Source organism: Jaculus jaculus, chromosome 7, assembly GCF_020740685.1.
Source record: "Jaculus jaculus isolate mJacJac1 chromosome 7, mJacJac1.mat.Y.cur, whole genome shotgun sequence".
Taxonomy (NCBI): domain Eukaryota; kingdom Metazoa; phylum Chordata; class Mammalia; order Rodentia; family Dipodidae; genus Jaculus; species Jaculus jaculus.
This window is the reverse complement of record NC_059108.1, coordinates 1,989,869-2,014,910: the sequence shown is the minus strand read 5'-3', so window position 1 is coordinate 2,014,910 and position 25,042 is coordinate 1,989,869. Positions and strand designations below refer to the sequence as shown.

Sequence of the window (25,042 nt, the reverse complement as noted above, 5' to 3'; positions counted from 1 at the left end):
TCTCTTGGGTAGGTAATTAGTAGTGGAATTGCTGCATCTCTGGGTATGTAAATAGTTAGCTTTATATTAGAAAATCCTACGGCTGGAGAGACAGCTTAGCCGTTAAGTTGCTTGCCTATGAAGCCTAAGGATACAGGTGTGATTCCCTAGTGGCACATAAGCCAGATACACAAGGTGGTGCACGCGTCTGGATTTCATTTGCAGTGGCTGGAGGCCCTGGTGCACCCATTCTCTCTCTCTCTCTCTCTGCCTCCTCTCTCTCAAATAAGTAAATAAAATATTTAAAATTTAAAAAAAGGAACTCCTAAACCGTTTTCCTAAGTGGTTGCTCTGTTTTCCTTTTCTGCCAACAGGGCATGAGATTCCAGTCAGTCAACATCTCTGCTGAGGCTCGGTCAGGTCAGTCTTTTTCATTTAAGTCGTTGTGGTGGGGTGCAGTGGTATTTCATTGTGGTTTAATTTGTATTTCCCTAATGACTGCTGCTGTCGAGCACTCCACCATGTGCTCATGACTGGCCATTAGTGCCTCTTGTCTTGTGAAGTGTCTGCTCAGAAGTCTTTTAGCCATTTAAAAAAATCAGGTCAAGCCAAGTGTGGTGGAATCCACCTGTAATTCCAGCGGGAGGCAGAGGCAGATGGAAATGGGCAAGTTTTGAGCCAGCCTGGTCTAAACAGGTTCTAGGCCAATTGTACACAGCAAGACTGTGGGGTGGGAGGGGGTGTTTGTTGTCTGACTTCTCTTCTTCTTTCTCCCCACTCTCCTGCCCACTGTGGAGGATAGAATCCTGGCCTTTGCACATGCTCCGTGAGCATTCTACCACTAACCTAAACCCATCCCTATCTGATTTTTCAAAAGCTTCACTGACCTCTGTGGGGAGGAGGGGTTGCAGCTCCACAGAGAACAGCTGGCCACAGGCCCAACAGACAGCTTGGTTTCCGGGAAAGCTGGCTTTGACTTTCGCCATTTCTTGGCCTGCTGCCTGGAGAGGTTGAGCCATTTCACAGAGCTTGGCCCAGCTTCCTGTAGTCTGGCACCTTCATGGGGCAGAGCCCTGTCAGCAGATTCTTTTCACTCCATCTTCTTTCTTCACTCAAAGAAGAAACCTGAGCCATCCATCTGGCCAGAGACCAGGGCAGGACTGCGTCCTGTGGTCTGCACCTGCACTGATGGAGAGGTTGCAGAAAAATGCTGAACTATGTGACCCTTGAGCTGGGCCTGGTGGCTCATGCCTGTAATCACACTTTGGAGGCTGAAGCAGTGGCATCATGTGTTCAAGACCAGCCCAAGCTACATAACATGAGCCTGTCTCAAAAAAAAAAAAAAAGTCAAGAAAGAGAAAAAGAGGCCAAGGAGATGGCTCAGACAGTAAAGTACTTGCTGAGCAAGCTCTGGGATCTAAGTTCAGATCCCCAGCACCCACAAAAAGGCTGGATACATCCGTGTACACCTATAATCCCAGAACTGTGAAGATAAAGACAGGAGGCTCCCCTTGGGCTTGATGGCTAGCTAGTCTAGCCCAAGAGATGAGCATCTGTCTCAAAAAATAAGGTGCAGAGTGATTAAGGAAGACATCTAACATCAATTTCTGGACTCCACATGGACATACACACACACATGCACATGTGTGCATGACTACCACATATCTATAAAAATGCATATATAGGGGCTGGAGAGATTTCTTAGTGGTTAGGGCACTTGCCTGGGAAGCCTAAGGATCCAGGTTTGATTCCTCAGTTCCCACATAAGCCAGATACACAAGGTGGTACATATGTCTAGAGTTTGTTTGCAATGGCTAGAGGCCCTGGTGTGCCCATGCCCATTCTTTCTATCTCTATCTGCTCTCTCTCTGAAATAAATAAATAAATAAAATACTTATACCTGGAAAGTCAAACATGGGTCCTTAGGCTTTGCAGGCAAGCACTTTAACCATGAAGCCATCTCTCCAGACCCTAATATATATATTTTAAATGCATATACACACACCACACTCACACATGCAAAAAAGAAAAGGAAGAAATTACTTCTGATGAGTAAAGAACCTGTCGTCATTAGCTCATATTCCACAGCTGTCTGCTGACACACTAGTCCTATCCCTTGATGCTCCTTAAACCCCTGACAACTAAAGGGGCATCAGGGCCCCAATCCAGCTGTATGAGCACATTTGCTCTGACTGGGAGGTGCCCAGGTTTCCTGCTATTCCATGGCATGTCTTCTGGGGAGAGGCTGGCCCTGGCTGAGGTTGGAGGAGGAACCAGAGGCTGATACTGGGGGCTTCGGGCCAGGAGGCAGACTCACCAAGGGGAACTATAGCTCAGGATTGGACACGTTGATAACAGTGATGACAGCCATGGGGACTGACATTTCATGAGCAGGTAGAACGTGTCAGCCAGGATTCTAACAGATCACACAAAATCCTCCCAATAAACCAGACCATTTCAGCAGTCTGGTGCCCTGATCTGGTCCTGAGCCCCGCATCCTGCTCCAACCTGCAGCCAGAGGGGCCCTTGAACATGCGTGTCAGGTGGGGCAGGACCTCCCTGCTCACAACCTGGCCCAGGTCTCTAATTGTCTCTCACTTAGCTCAGGTTGCCTTAACAAGACACTTTTTCTCCTCCTAATGGGAAACTTTTGGCTTCTTTAGGGACAGGACTTGGCCAGGCCTGGGCAATGGTGGCTGTGTGCAGCCCATGTTGAGTCAGAGAAGCCCAGACCTTCCTTCCTGAGCACTTACAGCTCTTCCCTCCCCCACTGCCACCCACATCTGCCCCATGACCAGCATCCAGCTTCCCCATTTCTCACCTATGCCCAGGCCCTAGGAGGGCAGTGAGTGACACATGGCTGGGGGAGGGACTTCCTGTAGCTGGTTCATCCCCCAGAGCCCTGACCACAGTTCTTCCTTCTCCAGGCCTGGCTTGGGCTCCCACTGGGGGCTGGAAGTCCCTGTCTCCTCCCTGTAGGCCCTCTGTCCTCACCCCCAGCCACTGTTTCCTCATTCTGCAGCACAGCCCGGCCCCCAGTGGTTGCCCGTTGCCCCCACTGCCTCAGCTCAAGCCCCCAGCCTTTCTTTGCGGTGTGTGCCCCTGGGACAGTAATTCTCACCCTCAGTTTTGCCTTTGTTTTCCTTTCTGCTTTTGTTCATCTTTTCTATTTCTTTCTCCCTAAGAGTAAAATATCTGTCTTTGGGTCTTGAGTTCCATTTCATCTTTATTTGCTGTGGGACAGAGAACAAGTGTCTTTACCTCTCTGTAAAATAGAATAGGGACATCTCCCTCACATGAAGGTTGTGGAGATTAAACACTTGGGAGAGAGTACCTTTGTCATTAGTGCCCATGCGATTGGCTCTCTTTTGATATCCTATGACCATCACAAGGATCCAGTTATCAAATACTAATGGTAATTGATGTTTATAAAGTGCTGTCGAGGGCTGGAGAGATGGCTTAGTGGTTAAGATGCTTGCCTGAGAACCCTTAGGATCTAGGTTCGATTCCCCAGGACCCACATAAACCAGATGAACAAGGTGGTACATGCATCTGGAGTTCGTTTGCAGTGGCTAGAGACCTTGGTGCCCATTCTCTCTCTCATATATAAATAAATAAATAAAATATTTTAAAAAATAAAGTGCTTGGGCTGGAGAGATGGCTTAGCGGTTAAGCGCTTGCCTGTGAAGCCTAAGGACCCCGGTTCGAGGCTCGGTTCCCCAGGTCCCACGTTAGCCAGATGCACAAGGGGGCGCACGCGTCTGGAGTTCGTTTGCAGAGGCTGGAAGCCCTGGCGCGCCCATTCTCTCTCTCTACCTCTATCTGTCTTTCTCTCTGTGTCTGTCACTCTCAAATAAATAAATAAATTTAAAAAAAAAATAAAAAAATAAAGTGCTAAGCTGGGTGTGGTGGCGTATGCCTTTAATCCCAGGAAGTTCGACGCCACCTGAGACTGCATAGTGAATTCTAGGTCAGCCTGGACTAGAGCAAGACCCTACCTCAAAAAAAAAAAAAACAAAAACTAAAAACAAAACAAAGCAAAACAAACAAACAAACAAAAACACAACGTCTGACCTGTGAAGATTAGTGATGGAAGTCCAAAGCTACCACACATGCCACTTCATGACCAGCTTTTAGGGCCTGTGGCATGACCCCTAGGCCCAATGCTACTGGCGTTATTGTGTGTACTGTGTCCCTCCTCCACTGTTGCTGTCCCCTCCTCCTCCTGCCACCACCCACCTCAGACTTCCTCCTTCACTTGGTTGGACACCACACCACATCCCACCAGCCCCTGGACTGTGGTGTCCAGCAGCACCCTGACACTATGGGGGTCCTGGAGCCCTCCCGGGGCTTTCTGATGCTTCCTGCCCTTCTGACTGTGGGAGGTGAGCCGGGGGCTTCTGCAACTGTCTCCTTCGTCCTGTGCTCAGCCTAGGGCAGGGCCAGATGGGGAGCATGGAGGAATGAGCTAACCAAAGGAAAAGGCTGGTGGAAGCAGTTTCCTCTGAGAGCCTGTGTGGGTCTCTCTTTGAGCCTGTCCCCCAAGACTTCGAACCTGGTAGAAGCAAGGGGAGGGGACATCTAAGGGAGTCACAGCTGGACAAACTGGTATAGAAGTCACACTGACCAATGGCCAGCCCTCAGGTCCAGTGACATGTTATTTCTGCTTTCCCTAGCTCCTCAACCTGCCTTCTGCCAGTGCCTCAGTTAACCTCTTTGTTTTGTTTTCTGAGACAGGGCCTTGTGTAGCCCAGGCTAGCCTCGAGCTTGTTGTGTAGCTGAGGACGACTTCCAACGTCTGATCTTCCTGCCTCCACTTCGCTCAGTTTACCTCCTTTTCCCTTCTCAGGTCTCAGTCCTGTCCAGGCCCAGAGCGGTAAGTAGAGACAACCTTAATCCATCGTCCTCACTTTGAGGGAGCTTTCTATCCTGCCCCTTCCCGCCCTCTCCCTGCCAACACCCGTTCACTCCCAACCTACGCTGCCCTTCTCATGCATCTGTGACATATTCCCAGAATGCAGCTGCTCCCCGGTGAGCCCGGGTGTGCTGGCGGGCATCGTGCTAGGAGACCTGGTGCTGACGCTCCTTATCGCCCTGGCCGTGTACTCTCTGGGCCGGCTAGTGCCTCATCGCCCAGGGGCTGCAGAGGGTGAGTGGGCTGGCCCGGGGCACTCCGGGCCTGTCCTGGTGGGAGGAGGCACGGGCAAGCTCTTGGGTCACAAACATCCAAAGGGATGGTGGTAGAAGGGTTGGAAGTTTTTTTCCTTGTTATTGCTTATTCATTTTTATTTATTTATTTATTTTTACTTTTATGCTGTGCTGGGGATCAAACTTAGAGCCTCCTGCTTGTTTTGCAAGCATATTACGAACTGTTCCAAAGGACTATTTTTGGGGGTTTTTTTTGTTTTTTTTTTTTTGAAGTAGGGTCTCACCCTAGCCCAGGCTGACCTGGAATTAACTATGGAGTCTCAGGGTGGCCTGAAACTCACAGTTATCTTCCTGCCTCTGCCTCCTGAGTGCTGGCATTAACGGCATGTAACACCACACCCGGCTCCAAAGGACTAGTTTTAAGGCAATCTGTGAGGCCTGGGGACATGGGTCAGTGGTTAAAGACTCCTGCTTGCAAAGCCTGCCAGCCCAGGTTTAATACCCCAATCAGTTACGTAAAGCTGGATAGGTGTGCATTTGTTTGAAGTGTCAAAAGATCCTGACATGCTCAAACACACATACACACACACATGCACACACACACAAGCAAATAAACAAACAAGTAAGCAACTCTGGAGTTAAAGGTTCTTGTTTAAAACAACCCGGGTTGCCTTCTACCCCTCTGCAGGGACCCGGAAACAGCGCATCACAGAGACCGAGTCACCTTATCAGGTAAGAACACCAGACTAGTCCCTCCCCCCTCCCCCGCTACTCCTGCCTGCTGCTGCGGGTGGCTGTCTTATCCACACACTCTGCCCTTCGCAGCACCCTTTCTCCAGCAGCTCCCCTAACCTTAAAGGCAAAAGAGTTTGGTCTGTCCAACACATTGAGTGATCAACCACAACCTTATGCCCAACTTCAGATGTTTGGGGAAGAAATAAAGGGGTGGTCTACCTTCATTGGGGCAAGAACAGGTCTTACCAGGCCCACGCTGTTCTGGAAAAAGCCTGGCCCTGGGTCAGGATGATTTGTGGGGGAAGCCCTTGGTAGAGCATAGGATACAATTCATCCTGAGTTTGGTGTCTCCAGAGAGAGACACTCAAGAGGTTTGGAAGAAGTGAATCCTATATCCCCTGAGAGGCTAACAAAAGCTAGAGTCCTCAGAAAACACACACACACAAAATACAAAGTTGTGCTGGGCATGGTAGCACATACTTTTAATCCCAGAATTTCAGGGAAGCAGAGATAGGAGGATTCTGTGAGTTCTAGACCAGCCTGGGACTACAAAGTGAGCTTCAGGTCAGCCTGGGCTAGGGTAAGATCCTATCTCAAAAAGAGAAAAAAAGGCCGGGCATGGTGGCGCATGCCTTTAATCCTAGCACTTGGGAGGCTGAAGTAGGAGGATGGCTGAGAGTTCAAGGCCACCCTGAGACTACATAGTGAATTCCATGTCAGCCTGAGCTAGTGTGAGACCCTACTTCAGAAAACAAAACAAACAAACAAAAAGAGATAATTTAGCAGTTAAAGGCACTTGCTTGCAAAGCCTGATAGCCTGGGTTTAGTTCCGCAGTACCCACATAAAGCCAGACGCACAATGTGGCTCATGCATCTAGAGTTCATTTGCAGTGGCAAGAGGTCTGGGATGCCCATTTCCTCTCTCATTCTCTCTGTCTCTCTGCTTGTGAATAGTTAATTAATTAATTAAAAAATACAAGGTTGTGTAAGGTGTGGTGGTGCATGGCTTTAATCCTAGCATTTAGGAGGCAGAGGTAGGAGCATCACTATGAGTTCAAGGCCAACCTGACACTACGTAGTGAATTCCAGGTGAGCTTGGGCAAGTGAGACCCTATCTTGAAAAAAAACCAAAACTCACAACAAAGTTGTGATCTTAACAGTTGGAAGATGGTGGCAGGAGGAGGGGAGTTTGAGGCCGGTCTGAGCTGTAGACTAGGATAAAAAGTAGCGGCCGGCATGGGGCTAGCTCAGGGTTCTCCTAGCATTCATGAAGCCCTAGGTGTAATCGTCAGCTCTAAAATAATCAACCAATGACAACAGTCATACCTGCACACCTGTAATCAAAGCACCTGGGAAGCTGATTCAGGAAAATTATGGGTTCGAGGCCAGTCAGACCTACATAGTGTCTCAAAAATAGAAAATAAGGGCCTAAGAAATGGCTCAGTGGTTAAGGCGCTTGCCTGAAGAGCCTAACAACAGGAGTTCGATTCCCCCACACCCACCTAAAGCCAGATGCACAAAGTGGCACCTGCATCTTGAGTTAGCTTGTAGTGGTTGATGGCCCTGGCAGGCCCATTCTCTCTGTCTGCCTCTCTTCTCAGGGTGGCCTTGAACTCTTGGTGATCCTCCTACCTCTGCCTCCCAATGCTGGGATTAAAGGCATGCGCCACCACACCTGGCTTTGACCTTGTTTTTTGTTGGTCGGTTTGCTCGCTAGCTTTTAAAAGATAGGGTCACCCTCTAGCCCAGGCTGACCTGGAATTCACTCTGTAGTCTCAGGCTATCCTTGAACTCAAGGCAACCCTCCTACCTCTGCCTCCCAAGTGCTGGGATTAAGGGCATGTGCCACCATGCCCAGCCCAGGCTAAGCTTGAATTAGTTTCAGGCTAGCCTAGAACTCATAGTGATCCTCCTACCTCAGTGGTGCACACCCAGTTTTGTTGTTTGGTTTGGTTTTGAGGCAGGGTTTCACTTTAGCCCAGGCTGATCTGGAACCTACTCTGTAGCCCAGGCCTCAAACTCACGGAAGTCCTCCCTCAACTTCCTGAGTGCTGGGCTTAAGGGTGTGCCACAACACCTGGTTTCCTTATTTTTAAGAACATTTTATTTATTTGAGAGAGAGAGAGAGAGAGAGAGAGAGAGAGAGAGAGAGAGAGGACTTCTGGTTAAGATGGCGGCATAGGTGCCACGCCAAAGCAGCCTAGGGGGGAAAAAAAGACCAAAAGAACTCAGCAAAATACACACTTTTACTAAAAAGTGAGGTGTATAGGAAACTGAAGCGGCAGCGGAGAGGTAGAAGCGAGCCAGAGCATCCAGAGCCCGCACAGGCCGGCAAAAGCGGCCCGACAGCTCTGCCAACCGCGGCGGCGGGGCGCACCAGAAAGCGGCCAGGCTCGGCTCCAGCCGCAGGAAAAGCCAGGTGCGGGGATTTTCCACTCACACTGGAGCTCTCTGCAACTCAGGAGAGAGAGAATGGGTACCAGGTTCACTTCCCCAGTACCCACATAAAGCCAGGTGCACCAAGTGGCATATGTGTCTGCAGACCATTTGTAGAGGCTAGAGACCCTGGCATGTCCATTCTCTCTGTCTGTCTCTCTTTGCTTGGAAATAAAATATGTAAAAGCCATTAGAAGGCTGTGTTTGTTTTATTTGCTAGGCTTCTTCCACTAATGGCTACCTCTATCTCTTCAGGAGCTCCAAGGTCAGAGGCCAGATGTCTACAGTGACCTCAACACACAAAGGCAGCATTACAGATAAACTGAGACCACACCCATCAACTACAGATGCCTGGCTCCAGTGGATCCTGACCTCTATTCAGTACTCTGTTCTGACTCCCAAGGGGATTCAGACTCTCCATGTCCTCTTGAGATATAGGGGCCTCTCTCCACTACTGTCCCCAAATAAATGACTGTGCAAAGAACACTGTTGAGTTATGCTAGGCTTCTGGGCTAAGGAATTGGGGAAATGTGAGCCCTGGGGGTGGGGGTAGGGTGGCTCTTGGATTCAGAAACATAAGGAGGAAGACAGCCACTGGGGATCCTAAAGTTCTCTAAGGAAGAATAAGACCAGAGCTATTTTAATTGCTTTATTCGAATCCAAAAGGGCTGCACTCCCAAACCACCACACATGGTCCTGGATGAGAAGAATGAGAGGCTGAAATCAGGGCGGTCAGCCCCGGCTGGGCATGTTGATGTAGATGATGCCATCTTCTGCTGGAGAGAGAGGGAGAAAGCATGAAGCCTGACCACCCACCCTTACCCCACCTTCCTGGGGGACCCCCTTCCTCAGGGGTTTCCTCAGGGCTTCCCCAGGCACCCCTCCCCCCAGGGTTTCCCCAGTACCTCCTCTAGGGCTTCCCCAAGGACACCCTCTACTCCCCTGCCACCTTCCCTAGGGAATTGCCACCCGCCCCCCAGGCCCCGCCCCTGTACCTGGAGTAGGTCTGTGGCGTGGGCCCATGCATGCATACACCACCCCCACGATTAGCAGTGACATGACCGCATCTGCGGCCACCAAGCCTACCAGGAGCTGCAGGGGCCCACATCCGGAGCAGGAACCTGCAGGGTGGAGCCAGACCAGCCTATGCAGCAGAGATGCTGTCTGCCTCCCTGAAGCTGTGCTTCTGCCCCTGGGAGAGGGGAAGACCCCCACCAGGTGGATCCGAGATTCCTGCGGTTGGGGTGGGGACCTTAGAGAAAGGCTGGGCTGTCTCAGAACCCTGAAGGTGTACTTTAATAACATGAGACTCTTTCAAAGAGCTGCCAGAGTCACTGATTCCCACCCCTTTAATATGGTAACAAAGGGTCAAGATGGGACCTGGATAGAAGGGCTCCGTTAGGGTAGTGATGAGCCACCCAGAGTGCTGTGGGACCCCTCTGCTATGCTTTGGGGCCAGAGAGTGACTTCTTACCTGGGGAAGTGTGAGCAGTGGCCGCTGTGGAAAGACGGAGGAAGGAGATGGGGGAGGTGATCCCCAAAGCAGAGGAGAGGGGGAGGCTACGTATGTCCTGAAAAGTAAGCCCCCTCCAGACAGGAAGATAGGAAAAGGAGTTTCCAGGGGCACAGGGAGTGACTGAAAATGGGAAACAGTAACCCAGCAATGGAGGAGGAGAGCCCACATCTCCAGAAACCCACCCTCACCCTCAAGATCCTGAGGTCTAATGGGTATGGGGGGGACCACAGGCGCCACCCTTCCAGCTCCCACTCCCAACCACTGCCTTTACCTGCGAGCAAAAGCAAGAACAGGAGGAGGTGGGTTGGACTGGCCATGGAGGGTTGAAGCTGAAGGAACCTGGTTAAGTACTGTGGTCCAGACATGTCCTCAGAACAGTAGTGCAGAGGCAGCAAGAATGGTTGTCACCGTGCTAGTTCAAGGCCACCTACTTCCTGTGTGTGTGTGTGTGTGTGTGTGCGCGCGCGTGCGCGCAGGGGGGCCTGTAATGTAACTGCATTTGAAGAACAAATTTGAAGGGGGGGGGTAGAAAACCCAGGAAGGTTCCTGTGGCTGTTCAGGTGGGAGTGACAGGTGGATCAGGGTGTAGCAACTTGGGAGGTTCTGCAAATAGTTTAGAAGTAGAACATTTGTGGATGGTGGCGGCAGTGTGGGTGTGTTTGAGAGAGGGACTCAGGGTGACTCTGGCCTGAGCAACTAGAAAGATAGATGGAATGTGGGCTGACAGAGCTGAAAGAAGCAGGCTCGGGGAGGGAAGAATACCGAGCTTGGGACCCACTGAGGTGGAAATGCCCAGCAGATCTCCCTGAGGAGGTGCCCCACGTTGTGTTGATGAGTTCAGGCGGTAGGTCTAGTCCTGAGATGTAAATTCAGGGACCGTGGTTTAAGGATGGTATTCTGAGCCACAGGACAAAACTTGATGAGATCACTAAGGAAGTACACAAAGGGCACCCTACCCTATCTGTCCCCCTCCCTGCCCACAATGGGAGTTGAGGGAAGCTGAGGGGAGGAGCCCCAAGACAGTGTGCAGGGTAGGAAGTAGAGAGGGCTAGGGGTGTAGCTGAGTTGGTAGAATTCTTGCCTTGCATGCATGAAACCCTGGGTTCAGTGCCCAGCACTGAAAAACTGGGTGTGGTGGCCAATAATCCCAGCACTGAGGAGGTGGAGGTGGAATGAGGCGGATCAAGACTTCAAGATCACCCTTAGCTACACAGGGAGGTCAAAGACAGCGAGGGCTACACAAGACCCTTCATAACAAAAATCAGGGCTGGAAAAAGGATGGCTTAACGGTTAAAGGGCTTGCTCACAAAGTCTTACAGCCTAGGTTCGATTCTCCAGTACCCACATAAAGCTGGATGCACAAAGTGATGCAAGCATCTGGAGTTTATTTGCAGTGGCAAGAGGCCCATTCTCTCTCTTTCCCTTTCTCTCTCTCTCTGCTTACAAATAAATAATAAATGAAAACTCAAAAAAAAAAATCGGGGGAAAAATTTTGGTGAGCACAGTAAGTACTGAGGGAGGTCATCAAGTGAGAACTGAGAATGGCTTTCCCAGGAACGTCAGCGCCCTAGAGGGCTGGGAATTCCTGCCTACTCAGTTCACAGCTTTCTGCCCTAAGAACCTAGCAAACTGTCTCCGCTATGGTAACCGAGCTTTGGAAATGATGAAGAAACGAGATGAGTGTATGGTACAGGTCTGGAATTCCAGCAGGAGGGAGGCTAAGGGAGGAGAAATGCAGTGAGTTTGAGGCCAGCCTGGGCTACACAGCCAGTACCAGCCAGACTGTGACAAAAATAAATAAGAATAAAAAAAACCCCACAAAACATATTGAGAGCTAGGGGTGGTGGTCAACATCTGTCATCCAAACTTTTGGGAGGTGGAAGTTTAAGGTCATCCTCTGCTACCTACAGTTCAAGACCAGCCTGGGCTACATCAAACCCTGTCTCAAAATAAAAAAGGGCTGGGGAGATGGCTTAGTGGCTAAAGTACTTGCTACACAGGCATGAGGATCTGAGTTCAGATCCCCAGTCCTCACATAAAAGCCAGGTGTGAGGCGTGGTGGCGCATGCCTTTAATCCCAGCACTTGGGAGGCAGAGGTAGGAGGATCAAAAAAGAAAAGAAAAAAAAAAAGGAAAGGAAAGAAAGCCAGGTGTGGCCTGAAATTCCATCATGTGACAGTGGTGACAGGAAGATCTCTGAAGCTTGCTGACTACATAGTCTAGCCAAATTGGTGAGCTTAAGATTCAAAGAACAAGTGGGAGGGACTGTAGAGATGGCTTAGCAATTAAAGGTACTGGTTTGCATAAGCTAACTTCGCAGGTTCAATTCTCCAGTATTCATGTAAAGCCAGATGCACAAAGTTCTGCGTACATCTGAACTTTTAAAAAAAACTTTTTATTTATTTATTTGAGAGAGACAAAGAGAGGGAGAGAGAGAATGGGTGCCCCAGGGCCTCTAGCCACTGCAAATGAACTCTAGACACATGCAACCCCTTGTGCATCTGGCTTACGTAGGTCCTGGGGATTTGAACCAAGGGCCTTTGGCTTTGCAGCCAAAACGCCTTTTACCGCTAAGCCATCTCTCCAGCCCGCATCTGAAAAAATTTCTCGGAGGCACTGGTGCTCCCACTTATTATCTCTCTCATAAATGATTTTTTTAAATTTTATTGTTGGTTTTTCTTTTCTTTTTGGGGGCGGGGGAGGGGTTGAGGTAGTGTCTCTCCCTCCAGCCCAGGCTGACCTGGAATTCACTATGTAGTCTAGGGTGGCCTTGAACTCCAAGCGACCCCCTTACCCCTGCCTCCTGAATGCTGGGATTAAAGTTGTGTGTCATCACGCCCAGGTAAATAAAATATTTAAAGAAAAAAACAAGACGGAGCACAACTGAGAAAGACATTCAACGTCAACCTTTGGCCTCCACGAACATACACACACATGTGCATATGCACACATATGGATATACCACACACATACATACACATACAGGGGGAAAAAAAACACCCACCTGATGAATAAATGAAGCTTAACATCTGAGAAAGGAAAGGCCATGTGGGAAAGAGGTTTGAAAACGTGTATATTACCATGTCTAGGGACCTTTCCAAGACATGGGATCCAGACTTAGAGACCCTGCTCTACCAGGGCGCAGTAATACTGCTCTGCCCATCTCAGGCACAAGGGAAGGTATCACCTTGCGTACAGACTCAGAATTCCAGACGTCCAAAGTCCCCCAGTGTCTCGGAGACAGGACCCATTGAGATCCTTCAGAACAGAGGATTGGGGGGGGGCGGTTAACCCTCCAAAGTCAGACTGCTCGGTTCGGAGCTAAACTCGCTGGAGCGTGACGCCGGGGGACTCCCAGGCCGATGGGCGGGGCTCTACCAAGAACTGGGCGGCGTCAGAGCCTCAGTTTAAAAACTCGCGGGGGAACCCGGTTCGAGATCGGGCACCGGGCGGCGGCTCCGCGCGGGGGAAGCAGCGAGGCTGGCGCAGCGCCGAGGCCGCGGCCCTGGGGGCCCGTCATCCGTGCCACGGAACCCGCGAGGTAAACCGAGGCACACGCAGCTCTCGAAGAGGAGAGAGCTCCAGGCTGGGGGGGAGGGGGCGGGCCTTCTGAGCGTGGGGTCGGCCGGGGTTTTAAGCTGGGCCCTGAGCGTGGCGACCCGGTGTTTAGAGCAGGCAGGGGGGGCTGGAGAGGAGCGGCTGCGAGTCCGGGCTCTCGGGTCCTGGGGGCGCTGGAGATGGGAGATCCAGAGTCTGGGGTTTCAGGGTTGAAGGGAGGGTGGCAGGCCCGCCCGACCCGGGGTCTTGGGGTTGGAGGGGGTGACCCCGAGTCTTTACCCTAAAAGGGGGGTTTCACATTGCGTCCTTGGAGGTGAGGTCGTAGTGACCCCCCGGGGCTCGGTTCGGAAGAGGTCCACCTTGGCCGGGACCTGCCTGGCTCCCCGGGACTTCCCGGGGCTGAGCAGGAATTCCCCACGCGCGGGGATTCCACGAGCGCCGCGCTCGGCCGCCCACCTGCGGCCCGACGCCCACGCGCAACCGCGAGGGAGGCGGAAGGTTCCCGTGCGTGCGCACGCGTGACGTCAGCGCGTCGCCGCGCCCCCGCCCCCGCCCCCGCCCGGGCGGGCCGGACCCTCCCCTCGCCCGACGGCCCCGCGGGCTGGGAGTTGAGGTTCGGATCTTCCCGGGTCGTGGGAAGGAGTGTGCGCCGTGGGAGGCGGGCACCGAGGCCCTGCGCCGCTGGGTCCCGGAGGAGGGGTGCCGGGCTCCGGGATGAATGGGCCCTGCTCCCCTGCAGTCTGCGTAGTGAGGAGAGGGCCTCTGGACCTGAGGAGCTCGAGGTCGGTGGTTCCAGGCCCGGGCCTGGGGAGGATTCGAAGGCATTTGGGGGTCTAGCTTCCCTAGGAAAACATAGTAGGTCATCTTTGCTCATTTATTCTCCTGGTGCTGGAGATCGAAGCCTGGGCCTTCCACGTGCTCGGCGAGCACTCTGCCACTGAGTCACCCCCGCCTCCCCCCACCCCAGGCCTAGGTCAACCTTTAGTCTAGAGAAGAGAAATCTTTGGCGGTAGTGGCTGTTGTTTTGTCACAGGGTCTTAATGTAGCCCTGGCTGGCCCCGAACTCATGTAGACGTGAGTAGTGGAGAACAGAGTGGCCTTCTGTACTTGACCCTCCAGTCGACACCTCCCCGCCTACACCAACACTACAGAAAAAAAGCTGGTTTCGCAGCTCTAGAAAGTGGTGCCTGGTGACCCCTTCCTTACCTCCCGCCCTAAGCCTCAGAGCTAGGAACCCTGGGTAGGACTTTTCTTTAACGGAAGGGGAGGGGGCAGATGGGCGCTCCCCTCCCCCTTCCTCAGTTTCCACCGCGCTGGAGGAAAGTTGGGTCGCAAGAAAAGCAAGGGAAGGAAATGGGGGAGGCGGGCCCTTCACTCAACATCTACTGGAGTTGCCGTTCTCGGGCAGTATCGATGTGCCAGTTTTTCCACGTGGAAGAGCAGAGGGTGCCCTGCCACGGCTGGGTATATCTGAGCGACTTAAAGACAGGCTCCTGACGACTTCCTTCCCTCTTCCCCCCCCACATAGTGAGCCGCAGTGAGCGCAGTCACTGCCCTACACAGACCGTAAAGAAGCTTCTAGAAGAACAGAGGCGCCGCCAGCAGCAGCCCGACACTAGTGGGTTACCGGTGAGTCCTGGGAAGTCCTGGCTAGGACAACTCTCACGGGACCTGCGCCTTCCTGGAGGTCGAGGGTTGTGTACCTCAGTCTCATGCATTGTAGGTGCAGATGCCCAGGAATTTAACGCATGCATATAAATTCACCTTCTTTACATTTTCCTTACACCTACAGGGGCATTTCTCCCCTCCACTGGCCCAGCCCCTGACCCCATCAGTGAATGAGGTAGAGGCAGGTAAGTCCACAAACAACAGATTCTGTGAGCCTCAGCGCCAGCTTCTATTGGACACTCAAAAACCCCCAATTCCTAGAACAGTGTGGGTCAGGATCAGGCCCTCGTTGCAGAGAGCCAGTAGAAATTTGTTGTAGAACAAGGCATGATGGCTCGTGCCTGTGTTCCTAGCACTCTGGAGGCTGAGACAGGAGGATTGCTGCAGGTTTGAAACCAGCCTGGCTTACCTAGTGAGTTCCAGGCCATAAAATGAGACTATATAGTGAGACTTTCTCAAAAACAAAAGCAGAGCAAAAGTCTCAAATCCTAAACCTCAGATTCTCTGGAGCCCATTAATCTATACACATAGTACTTCAGGTGTCCAGCCTTTTGGGGACCCACATGTGGAGATCCAACTTCCTTGGTATCCCAGAAGTCAAGGCATCCAAACTCTTTTTTTGGTATTTCGAGGTAGGGTATCACTCTAGCCCATGCTGACCTGTAATTCACTGTATAGTTTCAGGGTGGTCTTGAACTTGGAGTGATCCTCCTACCACTGCCTCGTGAATGCTGGGATTAAAGGCATGTGTCACCATGCCCACCTGGCTCAAACTCTTGATTTCCCAGGATGGTAGGCTCCATGACTTTAGAGTCTTGGAATTCCTGGCACTTGGGACTCTGGGAGACTTGGGGTCCTCTAGCCCTGGCAGTGACTTCCCTGCCTCTGGTAACCAGACCTACCCCTGCCTCTCCTCTCTCTTTCAGGCCACACTCACTTCCCCGCCCTCCAGGAGACTGCTGGGTCTGGACTTGGCAACCTGGCTCCCCCCACAGGTGCTCCGGACTGGGAGCCCAGCACACACGCTGCCTACTCGGATAGTCCCTGTTCCTTCCCTGCTCCTGCTGCTGAGAGCTTCATGACTCCTGATTTCTACCCACTTCCTGACCCAGGGCGGCCCAGCCCATTTCCTCCAGGGATGGAAGTAAGCTAGAGTGGAGACTGGCTGTTGAAGGACCCCTAAAATTTCTCAGTTATGTTGGGATTGGTGGTTGGTGCAGGCCTTGGCTGTTTGGGAGGCTGAAACAGGAGGATTGGCGGACTTGCCTGCGCTACAGAGTGTGTTCAAGACCAGTCTGGGCACATTAGTGAGAACCTGTCTCCAAAGAAAAAACTGATACAGGATGATTGCGAGTTCAAGGCCAGCCTAGCTTATGTTGTGTCTCAAGAGTAGAAAATAAAATGGGCTGGGGATGTAGCGCAGTAGTAGAGCACTTGTCTAGCCTGGGGGAGGCGCTAAATTCAGTTTACAGTTCTATGCAGGGGGTGGGGGAGGGGAATTCTCAATTGCAGTTATGCAATATTGTGTGATGTCAGGGGCTGGTTTAAAATCTCATCCTCAACCAAGAGTGGTGACTTATACCTGGAGACCTAGTATTTGGGAGGCAGAAGCAAGAGGATGAAAAGTTTGGGACCAGCTAGGGCTATACTGCAAGACAGACAAAACCAACGTGAAGCAGGCGTGGCAGTACGTGCCTGTGAGCCCAGTGTTCAGAACGTCGGAGCATGAGGGTTGCTGCAGGTGTGAGGCTAACCTGGGCTTCAGTGTGACCTAGTCATAAGACAGAAACAAAAAAGGGGCTGGAGAGATGGCTTAGCCGTTAAGATGCTTGCCTGCAAAGCCTAAGGACCCATGTTCTACTCCCCAGATTCCACGTAAGGCAGACACACAAGGTGACTCATGCTCAAGGTCACACATGTGCAAAAGGTGACACATGTGTTTGGAGTTGATTACAGTGGCTGGATGCCCTGGCATGCCAATCTTCTCTCTCTTGCTTGTTCTCGCTGTCTCATAAAAAGGGGGGAGCCTAGTGTGGTGGCTCATGCCTTTAATTCCAACACTTGGGGGGCTGAGGTAGAAGAATCACTGTGAATTTGAGTCCACCCTGAGAATACATAGTGAATTCTAGGTCAGCCTGGGCTAGAGTAAGACCCTACCTTGAAAATCCCTCCCCCCCCCCAAAAAAAAAATCCCATTCCTTCTCTCCTGAGCAAGGCTGAGGCTTGAAAGGTCAAGGTTGCTTGTCATACATGGGACTCCTGGTCTCACTTCCTTGAGCAGGTCTGTATTTGCACGTGGTAGGGATTCTTAGCTGCCTGGCTTTCCTCTCTCCTGTACCCTTCAGGACCCCCTGGATTCCCGGCTCCATGCAGAATGTTCCCTGCCACAGGCAGGATCCTGGAGAGTTTCAGGGCTCCCCTCAGGATCCCCACTGTTGCCCCCATCCACTGGACCCTCCCTGGACACAGCTCGAGCTCATATACTGGCTTTGGGACCCCAACAGCTACTAGCCCAGGATGAGGAGGGAGACACGTGAGTATATGGAGGGGTGATCTGTAGACTCATAGGCCAACTGGGTGGGGCTCCTCTCACTGCTGCCCCCCTGTCTTCAGACTCCTGCACCTGTTTGTGGCTCAAGGGCTCCGCTGGGCAGCATATGCAGCCGCAGAGGTGCTGCAGATGTACCAACATCTGGACATTCGAGAACATAAGGGCAAGGTGAGAGCTGGCGGTCCCAATTCCTGCACCTGAGGACAAGGGTGGTGAGAGGCCTGGGCTCTTAGGTCTGAGGGCAGAGGGGGTGGGAGTGTGGATCCAGGCTGATCTTCCTGTGACCTGCAGACCCCTCTCCTGGTGGCAGCTGCTGCCAACCAGCCACTGATTGTGGAAGATCTGCTGAACCTGGGAGCAGAGCCTAATGCCACAGACCATCAAGGACGTTCTGTCTTGCACATGGCTGCCACTTATGGGCTCCCAGAAGTCCTTTCGGTATGGCCAGCTGGCAGGTGGGGATGTCTGGGGTAGGCTCATTGCCCAGTTCTTGGCTTCCAGGGCTAGAAGGCCTGGGGAGACCCTTCCACAGCCCTCTTCCTTCTCTTCCTCCCAGGCTGTGTTTAAGTCAGGCGTTCAGGTTGACCTAGAAGCTAGAGACTTTGAAGGTGAGCTGAGCTTGCCAGGGATGGTGTGGCAGGCCGGCTGGGTGGGTGCTCGGTGCAGGTCGTCCCTCACTGTCTCCATTCTGCAGGCCTCACTCCCCTCCACACAGCTGTCCTGGCCCTTGGTGCTCCCATGAGCCCGCCCAGCCTCTGTCCACAGATGCTCAGTGCCCAGGCCCGGGACAGGCTGGCTTGTGTGCACATGCTGCTGCACATGGGTGCCGATCATACCAGCCAGGTAAGCTGGACCCTGGGGGAGGGGTGGGCCTTTACGTGAGGGAGGGTGCCATAGGGTCACTGGGGTGGCCAGGAACACCAAACAAACACAGATTTTGTACCTTGCTAACAGTGTGACCTTGAGCAGGTTAGCTCACTTCTCTGTGCCCTCTTTGACCATTCCAAGTGATATCACTGATCTTAGCCTAGATTTGTCAGGCACAGGGATTCTTGGATTATTTTTTTTTATTCACCCAACAGCCCTTTGAGGCATGTTTATTACTTTATTACTGATAAGGAAACTGAGGCCAGAAATCGTATAGCTTGTGTATTGGAGAGGGAGCTAGAACCCAAGAAATCTGACCCTGGAACTTGGCTCTTAGTTATATATTTAATCCTTGTGCCTTAAACGCGAAGCCGTATCTCCAGTCCTCCCTTTTTCCCGTGATAGTAGCTCCTTCATAGGCAGGCTGAGAGAATTAAGCATCTCTTCATTTAAGACATCATCTTTTAGTTCAGGGAGTTTGAACATAGGATGCAGGCTGTAGTTGCTGCTCGGCCCACGACTCTCATGCCATATACTCAATAAATGAGTATTCCCTTTGAAAACATGTATAGGGATAGGTGTGGTGGCACACACCTTTAATTCTACCACTCAGGAGGCAGAGGCAGGAGGATCCCTGTGAGTTCAAAGGTAGCCTAGGACTACAGAGTGAGTTCCAGATTAGCCTGATCTAGAGTGAGACCCTACCTCAAACCAAATATGCACACATGTACACATGTATATTATAGATGGCTAGGGAGATGGCTCAGTGGTTAAAGATGCTTGCTTGCAAACCTGCTGGCTGGGGTTCAATTCCCAGTACCTATATAAAGCAAAATAAACAAAGTAGCACGTGCATCTGGAGTTCATTTGCAGTGGCAAGAGGCTCTGGTGTACCTATACACACATACACACACACACACAGCTCTCCATCTGCAAGTAAATAAATGTGTATATAGATGAAATACAGAGAATATTATAATGAACTCTGTACCCAGCGTCAGTAACCAGCAACCATATTAGACCTGCCCTATCCACACTCCCACTTGCCTACATTATTAATTGTTTAATTTTTTTGCCTTTTCAAGGTAGGCTCTAGCCCAGGCTGACCTGGAAATAGTCTCAGACCAGCCTCAAACTCATAGTGATCCTCCTACCTCTGCTTCCCGAGTACTGGGATTAAAGGAGTGTGCCACCACATCCAGTTGCCTATGTTTTTATTTTTCGGTGGTGTTGAGGATTGAACCCAGGACCTAGTACATGCTAGTCAATTTCCCTACCCTCCTGTGTTTACTTATTTTATTTTATTTTTAATATTTAATTATTTGAGAGAGAGTAGGAGGGAGAGAATGGGCACACCATAGCCTCCAGCCACTGCAAATGAACTCTAGACACATGTGCTACTTCGTGCATCTGGCTTTACATGGGTACCAGGGAATCAAACTGAGGATACCAGACTTTGTAAGCAAACGCCTTTAACCATTGACCCATCTCTCCAGCCGTTTTATTTATTTATTTTTAAAAATCACCCAATCCCACCTAGGCAGTGTAGAACATCATTTTTATTTTATTTTATTTTATTTATTTATTTTTATTTTGTTTTGGTTTTTCGAGGTAGGGTCTCACTCTACCCCAGGCTGACATGGAATTCACTATGTTGTCTCAGGGTGCCCCCGAACTCATGGCGATCCTCCTACCTCTGCCTCCTGAGTGCTGGGATTAAAGGCATGCACCACCATGCCTGGCTATTTTATTTATTTTTGAGACACGGGCCCCCTATATAGCCCAGGCTGGCTTTGAATTCATCATCCGTCTGCCTCAATATCCCAAGTGCTGGGATGACAGGCATGTGTAACTAGGCTCAGTCTCCGTCCTATATTATTTTTAAGTAAAACAAGGATATAATTATTTCTGTAAACATTTGTGGCTCTTTTCCCCACCAGTGAGGGGCTGGGGCATGGCTCTGCGGCAGAGCACATGGAAGCACAGAAATGCCAGGCCCCAGCTTCCTTGAGGGCAAGCAATAAAGTTTTGTTGTGTTTTATTTTATTTTATGAATTGTTTTTGAGGTCAGGTCTTGCTCTCTAGCCCAGGCTGACCTGGAATTCACTATGTAGTCTCAGGGTGGCTTCGAACTCACAGCAGTCCACCTACCTTTGCCTCCTAAGTGCAGGAATTGAAGGTGTGCACCCCACACCCAGCAAGATAAAGTTTCATTTTAGAAAATATCTTTTCTTCCAGAATATGAAGAGAATATCTCAGTATTGGAGTGCTATAGTTAATCTGTTGCTTCATTCCACCCAACTCTTATCTCTGGAAGCAATGCAGTTCGCGTGGACTGGGGGACATTTTATTGCAGGAACTAGGGTGCGGGGTAGACAGGACAACTGCTCACCCAGGGAATGTCTCTGAAGAACTCGAAGAGGGTGCCTGTTGACCAGACTTGAGCAAAAATGTTGCCATGAGAAGTGTACAATTATGGAGCATAATGCCACCCTCCCTTAGATTTGCCCTTGGGTGGCACACAAGGCACCCCTGGCAGATCCAGGATCTTTAAAGGCTCCCTGTTTCCTTGGGCAGGAGACGAGGTGGCGCCTGGCCTGACCTCTTCCCTCCTCCTCTCCACAGGAGATCAAGAGCAACAAGACAGTTCTGCACCTGGCTGTGCAGGCTGCCAACCCCACCCTGGTTCAGTTGCTGCTGGAGCCACCAAGGGGAGACCTGCGAGCCTTTGTCAACATGAAGGTGGGGCCTAGGTTGGGATGTGCAGATGGTATGAGATACAGTAGTGAGGGACAGACGGGTGTTGGGGTCATGGGGGCTGTGGACATGGAGGGACAGTGTGTGGGATGTGAAAGGCATGCGCGCTGTAGGCAGAGGTGTGAGTGGAGCATGGCTGTGAGGGCGGAGATGGGCAGAATGCAGAGTGCTGTCTAGAAGGCCTGGGTAGCTGGCTCTGGATCCCCATCTGCTCTCCCTCCATGGCTTGCAGGCCCATGGGAACACGGCCCTCCACATGGCCGCTGCCCTGCCCCCTGGGCCATCCCAGGAGGCCATTGTGCGGTACCTGCTGGCAGCGGGGGCAGACCCAACACTGCGGAACCTGGAGAATGAGCAGCCCATCCACCTGCTGCGGCCTGGGCCGGGCCTTGAAGGGGTGAGCATGGACTTGACCTGAGCTCACAGGGACTCCCACCACCCAGCCCTGACCGTAGAGGGCGACAGCTAACCGCAAAGATGATGTCAATCATACCCAACTCTCACTTCAAAGTGTGATCCTGCCTGCTAGCATACACCTGTAATCCCAGCATTCAGAAGGCTGAGGCGGGAGGGTTGAGAGTTTGAGGCCAGCCTAGGTTACACAGCTAGATCCCATCTAAAAAAAAGGGGGGGGGGAACCAGAAAGATTGCTCGGTGGTTGAGGTACGTGCTTGCAAATCCTAAGGACCCAGGTTCAGTTCCCTAGTACCCATATAAAGCCAGGTGCACAAGATGGTGCACACATCTGGAGTTTGTTTATAGTGGTTAGAGGGCCTAGTGTGCCCATTCTCTCTCTCTCTCTCTCTCTCTCTCTCTCTGCCTCTCTCCTCTCCCCCTCTCATAAATAAATAAATAAAATTAAAAGAAAATATGAAACAAAATAGTGACCTTTGACCTTAGTATCTGACCTGACCCATGACTTCTGATTTTTTAATATTTATTTATTTGCAAGCAGAGAGAAAAAGAGAGAGATGGAGTGAATGTGTGCACCAGGGCCTCCAGCCACTGCAAATGAACTCCAGATGTATGCACCATTTTGTGCATCTATCTGGCTTTATGTGGGTACTGGGGAATCAAACTCTGGTCATTAGGCTTTGCAGGCAAGCGCCTTACTCACTAAGCCATCTCTCCAGCCTGACTAATGTTTCTTATACTTTCAACCCTGAACCTTTTTAAAAAATATTTTTATTTATGTATTACTTATTTAGGCAGAGAGAGTATGGGCACACCAGGCCTCTTGCCACTGCAAATGAACTCCAGATGCATGTGCTACTTTGTGTGGGTGATGGGGAATCAAACCCAAGCAAGCAGTCTTTAACTGCTGAACCATCTCCTCAGCCCTCAACCCTGAGTCTTGACCCACTTGGTGTCCTGACCGCAGATGTGACTTCTGACCTGTGTGTCTGTCCCTTGACTCCATTCAGTGCTAATCTCCAAGTGGTGACTTCAGCTGTTGTGGATTCTGATAGTGTCTGAACCCAGAAAAAGTTGCATCCTCAACCCGCAGTTTTTAAATTTTGGCTTGTTTTGTCTTTTGATACTGGGAATGGAACCGAGGGCTTTGCACACATTAGACAAGCACTCTACTGCTGAACTCTGACCCCAGCCCTTCAGGTTGTTTTTTGAGACAGCCTCAGTATGTGGCCCAGGCTGGCTCCCAGCCCTCCCCTTAATGCTGGGGTTATAGGCATGCCCACCACATGCAGCTTTGACTTTGGACCTGTGACTCTTGAACCCAACTCCCTCATCCTTAGCTCTGCCTGCCCTGTCCCTCTGCCAACAATGTCTCACTGTTTTGCTTGTCCCCAGCTCCGGCAGCTGCTGAAGAGGAGCCGTGTGGCACCCCAAGGCTTGTCCTCTTAGGACTTAAACCCAGAACCTGGACTGATTTTCCAGTCCCCACCGTCCTGTGGGACAGTCAGCGTATGCTCATGTTGCAGATCTGTGATACTGTATGTGGAACATCCTGCCATTAGGGTCTTACATTAAAACCCCCAGATGGCACTGGAGGGGTGAATAGTCCCCAATATTTGGGGTGGTATGATACCCCCTCTCTCCAGAAGGGACCTTTTAGGTGATTTCTGTGAAATTGAGGGTCCTTGATTGTTTCTATGAAACACCCCAGAAGCCTTTAACCCTCTGCCTATCTGGATCCATCATGATCCGCCTCCCTAACTTAGCTCTACAACCCAGAAACCCATGTGGGATTCTCCTTCCTGGGATTCCCAGTACTAGCCCAGCCGATCTCCTCCAATGACCTGACCTCCCTGGACTCACAGCCCAGGTCCTAACCTGATAAGCGTCCTGCTGTTTTGTCATGTTGAACTCGGTGGAGTTCTTCCCCAGACTCCATAATTCCCAGTGAACTGCTCCACTGAATCTAAGCACCATTGAAGCTTTAATAAACTGAATTTGGACTGGAACTGTTCGGTCTCATTTCTGGGGGCGTTGGTGGCCATGATGCCCTACTGCGGGGTCATGTTTGGTTGGATGGGCTGAGGATGGGACATGTAGCCAACTCTCGAGTGCCACATCGTCTGGTACACATAGGGGCCTGTCTGCAGACCCAGTACATGTGGGTTGTCATTTCTCAGAAGCTGGGAAGTCCAATATGTGCCAGTAGACTCGTGTCTGATGTGTGATTTGAATGATGCCTCATAGCCTCACGTATTTGTGATGAAGCCTCATACTTAACCCCCAGCTGGTGGCATTTGGGAGGTGGAGGCTTGCTGGAGGAGGTGTGTCCCTAAGGATGCCCCAAGTCCAGTACTCACTACTTCCGCCCAGATTTGTGACCAGATGTGAGCCAGCGGTCTGCTCTTTACACACGACTAAGCTGAAATAACCCTCCAGCTGCTCTTGGCTGGGTGTTCTGCTCCAGCAACAAGAAGGTAACTGCTACCTACACCTGGTTTGCAGATGGCCACCTTCCTGCTAAGGGCATTTGGAGAGAACTGGTGCTTTTTGTCCTGTGTAAGATGTGACAAGCCAGGGAATTTATCAGGCTGGGGTTGTGGCTCAGTGGTAGAGCACTTGTCTATAATCTACTAGGGAGGGACTGGGGGCATGCCACATGCCTAGAACACCAGTGAGGGGGTGGAGTACAGCTCACCTTAGCATGCACACAGCCCTAGGTTCATCCCTAGGTTCTTCCCCCACTCCCGCTAAAAAGAAGCCAGGCCAAATGGCCCATTCTTTTAAGTATATCTTATTTATTTGAGAGAGAAAAGAGGGAGGGAGAGAGCTGGGTGTATCAGGGTCTCCAGCCACCGCAGACAAATTCCAGGCACATGTCCACCCTTGTGCATCTGGATTATGCGGGTTCTGGAGAGTTGAACCAGGATCCTTTGGCTTTGCAGGCAAATGCCTTAACCACTAAGCCACCTCTCCAGCCTCCAAGTTTCTGGCCAGCCTGGGCTACAGAGTGAAATCTGTCTCAAATAAATAAATAATAAAAACAAGTGAGAGGAAGGGAATAAATAAACCCTGGAGGTTCATAATTAGTTCCTACTCCGGCAACCCTCAACCAGTGACAGATAGGAGATGGTCTATAAATGTCCCAGGTCCTTCTCATCTCTGTTGGGACAACTTGTGTATGTTTTACTTGGGCTCTTGGAGTCCCTCAACAGAATGAAGTTCCAGTTCCCCACAATGCTCTGGGCTTGATAATATAATCTGTTTTGTCCTCCCTTCTCTGCATCTTTCCACCTCCCCAGTGACTGTTCTCCTAATAAACTTACCCTCAAGGTCTGCCTCAGGAACTGCTTCTACAGAAATTCAAACCATGCTTGCTTTGTGGACTGACCCCAAAGCCCGTAATCTAGCTC

The 25,042-nt window shown here is 51.1% G+C and overlaps 3 protein-coding genes across 7 annotated transcripts; 2 read left to right on the top strand and 1 right to left on the bottom strand.

Annotated features, from left to right (window-relative positions):
* The first annotated feature begins 4,246 nt into the window (after positions 1-4,246).
* LOC101615166 (transmembrane immune signaling adaptor TYROBP) lies at positions 4,247-8,782 on the top strand. Its single transcript, XM_045155115.1, has 5 exons — positions 4,247-4,364; positions 4,829-4,855; positions 4,994-5,128; positions 5,816-5,859; positions 8,554-8,782. The coding sequence occupies exons 1-5, from the start codon at positions 4,304-4,306 to the stop codon at positions 8,617-8,619; spliced, it is 333 nt and encodes a 110-aa protein (XP_045011050.1). The 5' UTR covers positions 4,247-4,303; the 3' UTR covers positions 8,620-8,782.
* A 152-nt stretch (positions 8,783-8,934) lies between these two features.
* On the bottom strand, positions 8,935-13,240 carry Hcst (hematopoietic cell signal transducer). Of its 5 annotated transcripts, none has more exons than XM_045155193.1 (4): positions 12,819-13,240; positions 9,773-9,796; positions 9,385-9,531; positions 8,935-9,074 (listed from the first exon to the last, which is right to left on the bottom strand). In XM_045155193.1, exons 1-4 carry the CDS (start codon positions 12,860-12,862, stop codon positions 8,948-8,950), a joined length of 342 nt encoding a protein of 113 aa, XP_045011128.1. In that variant the 5' UTR covers positions 12,863-13,240; the 3' UTR covers positions 8,935-8,947. The 5 variants fall into 5 exon arrangements, with proteins under 5 accessions (XP_045011128.1, XP_045011131.1, XP_045011129.1 ...); XM_045155196.1 differs by having other exon boundaries at positions 9,294-9,419; XM_045155194.1 differs by lacking the exon at positions 12,819-13,240 and adding an exon at positions 10,086-10,230 and having other exon boundaries at positions 9,294-9,419.
* Positions 13,241-14,054: 814 nt separating this feature from the next.
* Positions 14,055-23,626, top strand: Nfkbid (NFKB inhibitor delta). The gene is made up of 11 exons (XM_045155056.1): positions 14,055-14,154; positions 14,901-15,001; positions 15,967-16,184; positions 17,386-17,573; positions 17,654-17,759; positions 17,883-18,029; positions 18,148-18,199; positions 18,286-18,434; positions 21,084-21,200; positions 21,448-21,612; positions 23,025-23,626. The coding sequence occupies exons 3-11, from the start codon at positions 16,119-16,121 to the stop codon at positions 23,076-23,078; spliced, it is 1,044 nt and encodes a 347-aa protein (XP_045010991.1). The 5' UTR covers positions 14,055-14,154; positions 14,901-15,001; positions 15,967-16,118; the 3' UTR covers positions 23,079-23,626.
* The last annotated feature ends 1,416 nt before the right edge of the window (positions 23,627-25,042 follow it).